We start from the raw sequence: 9,228 nt of genomic DNA on the forward strand, positions 1-9,228 counted from the left end.
CTCTGACAGTATTTTTGTATTTTTATGTCTGATTTTGTAAGTAGTTTTTAAGTGAGGTGAAACTTGGGGGTACAGAAGACCCATCAAACTCCTGAAAGGGGTACAGTAGTCTGGAAAGGTTGAGAGCCGCTGTTATAAAGGATCTTCCACAGAGCCCCAGTGGGAGGAACAATAATACAAATCTACAACTCTTCCCCTTCCATGCCCCACTCTGAGTGAACTGACAGATCTAAGTTCTCTGAGCTCAGAATCAGAGAGGACAATCCACACGTATGTGCAAAAGTACAAAATCAGCCCTGGTTGATTCAATGGAGTGGCACCTGCTAACACCAGATTTGAATATGACCCATTAACTTCTGTGGAATTGCAGTCACATATGTGAGATCAGGACTGGGTCCTTAATTTTTTGTCAACAACTAGCTGTGTTAAAGGTAATAGCTTTGTGTACAAAGAGGAAAAAATAGGAATTTCATGTTTTTGCTTTCTAGAGCAGAATGTATCCAGCATGATCAAATATATGTCATGTACTAAAATATATAGGCATACACTGAATAGTATTATGCAGTACATATTAGCCCACTGTGTTCTAGATTTTGGTTTCTTACCTACCTGATACATTGTTTGTATTAAAAGGAGGAAAAGCGACAATGAAAACCCGGAACTTACCAAAGGCACTAGCCTGGTACTGGAGAACCTTTCCGAGGTTATTTTTTCTCTTAGTTCTTTTCATCATATTGTTTGCCATTATTTGGAGCCAGAACAAAAAAGAGTGTAACTGCTTCAAAATGGGAAAGCCTGGATTAACGCCATTTCAAGTAGGTAACAAAAGGGATGAGGCACAAATTCATTTCAAATAAGGTTATTTGTTATTGGTGGAATATATACAATGAGTTGATAAAATCTCCCAAAAGAGGAGGCTCTGAACAGCTATTTCAGAAAAAAAATTGCATATAAATCTATCTAATGAAAAATTCTGAATCTTTGACAAGACACTGCACCGTAAGTTTTTCAATGATGCAAACATTTTTCAGCAGTTAAAAAAATATGCAGATCTTTAATGGCAGTAGTGGCTTGCAATACTCATGCTGAAAAAGGCCCCTTCCACTATAGGGAAGAGAGCTTTGGCAGTGTTTACCAAGTAGATTCCTATCCATGAAATTTGTCATAACAGAACTCAGGCTGACTTTTGTCGCCATTATTCCTTGAATACAAAAAAAAAAAAAAAAAAAAAAAAGACTGAGGTTTATTTAGGCTGATTAGATCTGCAAAACCATGGTTTATGTATTTTGGATCCTCAGCCCTTCCAGTCCTGATGCTTTGCAGTGTCTTGGGAGCTGATGTGCATGAGAGTGTGTGTGTGTGTCTGTGGAAGAGTGGGGAATAGAGGAAAAATTAGGTTACTTACCAGTAATGAGGATTAATTAGCTAATGTTTGCAAAGCTCTTTGAAGATGAAAAGCACTATATGACTGCTAAATACTATTAAGTAATTGAAATTCTTTGATTGACTGCTAGTTGATGGGATAACAGCAGTCCTTTCCCCCCCCCCTTGTCTTGCTTGTGTTTCACTATTAATCTTACCTTGTTTCTGTTTGACTGTGCCGTGTGCACTGCCAACAGACACTATCAGAGTGCCCACTCTAATCTGTCACAGAATCAGAGGTGCTGGTAGGGCCATGGGTATGTTAAAGAGGGGTTTGCATTCAGGTCCACACTCCAAATATTAAACGTTCTAAGTCAAAACTGTGCCCAAAAATCTGGTTTGTACACACTATAAAAGAGTCCCCTGAGGCTTCTTGCCCAGATGGTCAGGGAACCTGACCAGACCCAGTTATTTAAACTGGGTGTCTTCAGCTCAGTCAGGCCCCAGCACCTTAAAATTTTCAAGGGGCCCTGGCCATTTGCAGGTCTTCTTAAGTCTTTCTGGTTTACCCTGGGAGTTTGCTGCACTCTCCATAGGATTGAGATGAAGGGCTCCCAGCTGGAAGTTCCTTCTGTGGCTCCAGAAGACCCTCCAGCAGTCTCCTGCTCCTTTCTCCCAGCTGACTGCAGTTTCCTCCCTTTTAAAGGCTCCTTCCCAAGCATACATGACTAACAGGTCAGGGGAGGAGTGGGGATAGCCCTGTCCCCAGGACCTGTCTGGCACCTTCCTCGCCAGTGTGCAGTCTATATACCCTGTCGCACACACCTGTAGACCAGGGTGAAATAGTGCACTGTGTTATGGCTGACAGTGACACTGTTCAGTGAGAAAATTTTCAGAGTTGCAGTGGCTGTCAAGGAGGAAAAAAGCAAACGTGATATTGGTCTTCAAATGCAGAAAGACGAGTGAACCTGGCAAATCTTAGCTGGTAAGTTTAATGTCAAATACTAGTGAAATAACAGAACTAGTATCAAGAACCAAAACTCACAAAACACCTAGAGGAGAATGGAACCACGAGGAATAAATGTGAGGTTATAAAAAACAAATCTTGTCAGACAAACCCACATTTATTTCAACAGAATTGTAAAATTTGTGGGTGATGGGGATGAGATAGATATAATCCATTTGGAGTTTATTAAAGCATTGGACATAGCTGCTCTCATAATCTTACTCATTAATTCAAATTGGCTTGGATATAAACACTACCATATGGGATGGAAAGTCACAGAAGTAAACAAAGGCTAATGATAGGAAGCAAAGTATTGGAGTTGGGGAGAGCGTTTAATGGAGGGCTGCTGGGACGGGTCATGCCCTGTCTTATTTAACATCTTTATTAATAATCTGAAAGAGGGAATAAACAGAAAATTGTTAAACTACCTAGAGATACTAAATTCAGCAGTGTTGCTACGGGGCGAGAAATAATACAAAGAATGTTAAAGGGGTTGGTAAAAGGAAAGAATATACTGTTGTGTTGTTGACAACCTTGCTGGATTTTACCTAAAATAAATATAGTTACTCAGTATCTGCATAATTCCCCTGTATTTCCCTGTATCCACAAAATAGGAAATAATATAGATACAGAGATGAGCTACTTATAAATTTTTATTTAGCTATCTGAGTCCATTGGCAAGTTTTATGTAGTGCCCCAAAATGAGAGGCATCTTGGAGAAGTGAGTTAATGCACTTGAGGAAAAATAATCCAAAAACACAGGTGTTCCTTGGGGAGAAACCTGAAAAACAGTAATGCACAGCCCTAGGGGGATTGTAGACAGCAAATTGGATATGAGATTACAGTGTATAAAGCAGCAAAAACTCTGAATGAAAATTTGGTCTACATGTGCAGAGTAGTCTTCTCTAGTAGTTACAGCAGAGGTCTCCTGGGTTCTATTCCCAGTTTTGTCACTGCTCCCTATACACTCTAGCACAGGGGTTCTCAACCTTTTTCTTTTTGAGGCCCTCCCTCCCCAATATGCTATAAAAACTCCACGGCCCAGCTGTGCACCATAACTGTTTTTTCATATAAAAGCCAGGGTCGGCATTAGGGGGTACCACCAGGGCAATTTCCTGGGGCCCCATGCCACAGGGGTCCCCACAAAGCTACATTGCTCAGGCTTCAGCTTCATCACCGGGTGGCAGAGCTCAGGGCCTCAGGCTTCAGCCCCATGCGATGGGGCTTCGGCTTTCTGCACTGAGCCTAAAGCAAGTCAAATGCTGGTCCTGCTTAGCGGACCCCCGTGAAACCTCCTTGGGGCCCCCTAGGGGGCCCTGGATCCCAGGTTGAGAACCACTGCTTTAGCACAGGTCATGTAACTTCTCTGGACTCTCAGTTTACTTATAGGCAAAACAGGTCTAATAATAGCTACATCACAGAGGAGCTTGTGAGGCTGAATTAGCTAATATTTGTTAATTAGACTGAAATTCTGGGATGCTTGCTGTTCTCTTAAGTTAAGAATTCTGCTAGGGATTTTTGAGAAGTTGCATTAAATTTAAAGAAGAAAAACTTCTCATCATAGACAGCATAAAGCTTTTGCTAATGCGTGTTATTCACTCTCTATAAATACCTGTGAGGAGGAGGATTCTAACAGCACTTTTCTGTGCCCTGGTTCCCAGCGCCATTGAAGCAATTATATATTGTTCTCCTGTGACACTGTACCTTGCTATAATACAAAAATACATAAATAGCAATAATAATGTCCTTCACATATTGGAGCACTGGCAGATTGAACGGTATAAACAGACCAACGTAACTTCCAAATGTATAGGAACAATACTGTTTATATTGTATGCTGTAGCTTGCATCAGTCTCACATATTAGAAAGTAACAGTGTTTTGTTTTTAAGGCCACAGCTGGAGAGGAGGAGATGGCTGGCTTGGCGGCTGCTGTTTGTGAGATTCCACAAAATCAAAATTTTACTGTAAAAGGAAATGTGATAGACCCTTTACCAATTCCATACGAATATCTCTTAGGCTCTCATCCTACTAGAAAAAGTGAGTGTTGATTGCAAGATGGACTCTGGTCAGCCCAGTCCCTTGCTGTTGTATTCAGAACAAAAGTATTAACATGTGGTGCAGGCAAATTATCAAAATAACAAATGACCTTAAAAAGTAAGAGATCTGAGAGGCGAAATCACCCAGGTTTCCCTGAAACATCACAAGCCACAGAAGAGGGAGAATTCTATCTCTGTTTGGTTCCAAAGAAACTCCACCCACCAAATCTCTCCAGCAGTATAGCAACATTATAATACTGGCCCCAATTCAAGGTTCTTAACCACATGCTTAATTTTAAAGATGTGAGTAATCTCACTTATTTCAATGAGACTACTCACAGTCTTAAAGTTAGGAATGTGCTTAGTATCTTACTGAATCAGGTCCACTATGACATCAGACCAATGAGACATTGGTTTATCATCCCTGAGGAAAAACACAATGTAAGTTCTGGAGCTTCTCCTATAAATCAGAGCAGAATTTGGCCTATTCTTCCTAGCAGCTTCTGAAATCAATCCTTTCATGGATTACACCATGTTTGTTACTTTCCTCTTTTTCACCTAAAACTACCAGTAGACAATGTGCATATGGATACCCAGTACCACTGGATGCAAGTGCACCTTGGAACAATCAAGAATAAGGTGCTGATCTTGCAAGCAGCTCCACATGGCAGGGACTCCTGGGAGGGGATGGTTGGAGCACTCCCTGGACTGAGGTGTCTGTGAAGAGGTGGGTGTAGGTGCTCATGAACCAGGAGGTCAGGCTAGTGGTGGGCTGGGGCAATGGCCAGTTTTTCTGTCTCTTGGAGGTGGCAGCCTTATTTGGACCCTGACCAGGTTTGGCCCTAGTGCCCAGGGCCGGCTCTGGCTTTTTGGCCGCCCCAAGCAAAACAAAAAACAAACAAACAAACAAAAAAATGGGGTGGCCAGAATGGCAAAGCAAAAAAAAAAAAAAAAACCTGCCACATAGCCGGAGCCAGGGTGCAGGGGGACTCCCTGCGCTGCAGATGTGCCCTGGCTAGCGGGGGAAGGAGGAGGGAGCGGGGGGGGGGCGCTGCCACGCGGCCCTGCTGCCTGCCAGAAGGGCTCTGCGCTGCTCCGGTCGGCTGGGAGGGAAGGATGCGGGCTGCCCTGCTGGGCTTGCTGCAGGGCGCTTCTGTTCTCCGCGCCACCGTCCCCTACAGGGTGGCCAGAGAGGAACACCACCACCAAAAAAATAAAAAAAATAGGCGGCCATGCCACCTTAGGATTGGGCAGAATGCCGCCTCCTACAAGCTGCCGCCCCAAGCACCAGCTTGCTCAGCTGGTGCCTGGAGCCGGCCCGGCTAGTGCCCTTGGAGATGTGGGCCAAATTTAAGTGAGCGGCATTGCAGCCTGGCACATGGGATCACAGCACTGCTCAGGTTTGGCTTCCTAGCCAGCTGGGCCTCTTTTCAACACTCCTACCAGATGGCCATGGTGTAAGAGGAGGAGGGCTTCTGGGAGGGGTCAGGTTTCTCACGTCACTTTTTGTGGTTCAGCTCATCCTTGACTTGTTCTGCCTCCTTGTTGGGGTCATGAGCCATGAGAGCCACAGTGTCCGCTTTGGAGTCACTTTGGTAGCTGGCCATGAAGCTCATCCTTCTTCCCAGGGGGAAAAGAACAAGCTTTCCTGCTCACTTGGCTACCCAATCACTCAGTGCCTCAGAGGCAGTCCCCTATTTGTATTGATCAAACTAGTGTCCAGAGCCAACTGAGACTCCATGCCGGTCTCCCTTTGGAGCTGGTAAAATTCCTCTCTTAGTCCTGCCTGTTTTTCAAAAGGCAGCAAGGCATCTCTGGCTCAGGTATCCAATGCACTAATGTACTGGCTTTTTCTGATTTGTACGGTGTCCAGCAAGTTCTGCTTTGGCAGGAACCCTCTCCCCTATAGCTGGGGAGCCAGCTAGGCATGGTTGAGTTCATTTGTAAGTCACATTTCATAAACACACCCAATCATGTAGCCTACTTAGCAAATGTTTCCCAGAACAAAAGAAGAGAGTGCGGGTATTAGATTTTTAAAAGCATCAAATTGGCATGCATATGTAAACTAAATATTCTAGATATATTAATATTAAACATAGTTCACATTAGATTTTTTTTTAAAGTCTTGGCTGATCTTTCCCTGCTGGTTTAGAATAAGTATCTTATCTGGAGATTTTGAAAAGTCCTGGTGGCAGATCTGTGAAAGGTGGATAAGTTGTTATTGCTGATGTCCAGTACAGTAAAAAAAAACAATGTTAAATCCTATGGTGAGCTGGGGTTATGAAGGCTACTTTTTTTGTCGACAGTAAAAGGAAGCAACCAAATCTTACTGCAGACCTACCATGTTATTTGTACTTGGCTGGCACTGGCATTCATTTTAGTACCAGGGAATTGAGTTCAAACTTGTATGCATATGCACTGAGCTGCAAACTTCCACTCCCAGACTAGGCACTGAATCTAGGGTCCTACACTGAAATTAATCGGTATAAGACGGAAATGCTTGTGATACAGGGTACTTTCTCCCTGATTCTCAGATGTCTGTCTGTCTGTCTCTCTCTCTCTATAGATATACACATTTACATTTATAATCACTAGAGTCTTAGCACAATACTCAGCTCACTGATTACGTATTATGTAGTTACACAAATAATTAATAAATGGAGATGTTCTCATATTTACAGACTGTATATCATATGCTCTAGCTAGTTTAAGGAAGGTATGTGTGGGGGGGAGGGGAGGCAATTTCCATAGTGCACAGGGCCCCAAAATTATTTAATTTGGCCCTGCATGTTTTACTCAGCAATTGGAATTACTATGGGAAAACACAGGACCAAACCAACGAAACTATAATTTCACATGACTCTGCCTCTAGTTCACCAGAGCAGGAGCAGTGCATAGAAGGAAAAAAAGGGATCATATAAATTATTTCTGTTTTTACTTTTTGTAGGATATTTGTCAATTGGGATTTCCTCCATCCACCGGAAAAATAAATACTATCTAATGAGAACAATTGAGTCCATTTTTAGTCAGTCCAGCCCAGAGGAGTTAAAAGAGATAGTCTTAGTTGTCTATCTAGCAAACAATGATTCTACTCTAAATAAGCAAACAGCTAAGGAGATTAAAGATGGATTTAGTTCACATATTGATGAAGGAAACCTTCTTGTTATATGCAGCTCTCTAGCCAGTTACCCTTCTTTACAAGGTCTGCAAAGGAACTTCTGGGATAAAGATCAAAGTGTCCAGCACAGATCAAAACAGAACGTGGACTATGCTTTTTTAGTTAATTTTTGTGCCAGCCTCTCACATTATTATCTGATGTTGGAAGATGATGTGGTTTGTGCCAACGGTTTCCTTTCCATAATACAACAATTCATACGTGAACGGATGGAACCCTGGACCACAGTAGCCTTTTCCACATTGGGCTATATAGGGAAACTCTATCACAATGAAGATCTTCCCAAACTGGCACGATTCCTGTTGCTGTTCTATGACGTGATGCCTTGTGATTGGCTTTTAGAACTTTTCCACCAATCCAAAGCGCAGAAAGAAATCATTACCTTCAGACCTTCTCTTTTTCAGCACATTGGCAGAATCTCATCTTTTCACACTATGGAAACTATATTCAAAGATCCAGAGTTCCAAGAAGATTTTGGGGATTTTGGAGACTTCCCTGCTGTCTCCTGTTACACAGACATATCAGTGTTTGATGACTATGTGCCTGAGGAAGTTTGTCCACCTGGTAAAGGTGTCTTTTGGGGAAGAAATGTAACATCAGGGAGCTCCTTTACCATTGTTTTTGAAACACCTATCATTCTCCAGAAGCTTCAGATTTATACGGGATCAGCTGAATACAAACGGGACATTCTGTATTCTGGTTACGTGGAACTGGGCACAGTGAAAATAAAGGAAAATGATAGTGCAACATGCAGGATTTTCAGAAGAGCAGGAAATTTTCGCAATGGAACATTTGAATTGGACAACTTTGGTCAAGTTATGGAGGAGCAGATTCACTGCCTTCGAATACAGGTAACAGTCACACAAAAGGAATGGCTGATAATAAGGAAAATAAATATTTGGGTTAAAAAGGGTTAATGGGTTAAAACTCAGGTTCTGTTTTGCCACTTATGTTTAAAAATGGGAAGGAAATCCATCTTACACATCACCTTGTACTACTCACTATGTAACAAAAGCAATGTTGTCATTGTTTAATGAAAAACAAAGCCAGACTTGGGAGGCATTTCTAGTTGAAATAAACAAAATAAAACTCTTATACAATTCATTAAACTTTTTCTCCCACAATGCAGTTATGTCTATGAAAGTTCATTGATAATAGAACGTGTATGCCCACTCTTTAAATAGGATTTATCACCCATGTAGTGGTCATGAACACTTAGGCTAGTTTACACTAGCACTTACTGCGGTATATTTTATGTCACTCAGGGGTATGAAAAAGCCTCCCACCTGAGCGACGTAAATTACACCAACCTAAGCACTGGTGTAGACACTGCTATGTTGGTAGGAGAGCTTCTCCAGCCAACATAGCAATCACTGCTCGTGGGGCTGGAGTCGTTAAGCCGACAGGAGAGCTCTCTCCATTTGGCTTAGAGTGGTTACATTAGAGAGCTTACAGCGCCACAGCTGCATTGCTGCAGCTCCGCTGCTGTAAACTCTCCAGTGTAGCCGTAACCTTAGGGTTACATTTAGGTGCATATCTGCCTAAATCTAGGTTCTCTGCTCAGCTGTTGCCTAAGCCTGTAGATGTCTCTCAAAAACAGAATGCACAAGGGCACCATGCAATAAGGAGCTAGTAGGCAAACTTCTG

The 9,228-nt window shown here is 42.5% G+C and overlaps 1 protein-coding gene across 1 annotated transcript; it reads left to right on the forward strand.

Moving 5' to 3' along the window:
• The first annotated feature begins 517 nt into the window (after nucleotides 1-517).
• LOC101937266 (alpha-1,3-mannosyl-glycoprotein 4-beta-N-acetylglucosaminyltransferase C-like) lies at nucleotides 518-8,842 on the forward strand. The gene is made up of 3 exons (XM_005290833.4): nucleotides 518-815; nucleotides 4,260-4,407; nucleotides 7,354-8,842. Exons 1-3 carry the CDS (start codon nucleotides 648-650, stop codon nucleotides 8,496-8,498), a joined length of 1,461 nt encoding a protein of 486 aa, XP_005290890.2. The 5' UTR covers nucleotides 518-647; the 3' UTR covers nucleotides 8,499-8,842.
• The last annotated feature ends 386 nt before the right edge of the window (nucleotides 8,843-9,228 follow it).

This window comes from Chrysemys picta, chromosome 4, assembly GCF_011386835.1.
Source record: "Chrysemys picta bellii isolate R12L10 chromosome 4, ASM1138683v2, whole genome shotgun sequence".
Taxonomy (NCBI): Eukaryota; Metazoa; Chordata; order Testudines; family Emydidae; genus Chrysemys; species Chrysemys picta.

Bases quoted from the DNA above. Each gene is read 5' to 3' on its own strand.
- LOC101937266 (XM_005290833.4), top strand. From the start codon at position 648: ATGAAAACCCGGAACTTACCAAAGGCACTAGCCTGGTACTGGAGAACC. The intron at 816-4,259 runs GTAGGTAACAAA...TTTGTTTTTAAG, and splicing joins CTGGATTAACGCCATTTCAA to GCCACAGCTGGAGAGGAGGA. The intron at 4,408-7,353 runs GTGAGTGTTGAT...TACTTTTTGTAG, and splicing joins CTCTCATCCTACTAGAAAAA to GATATTTGTCAATTGGGATT.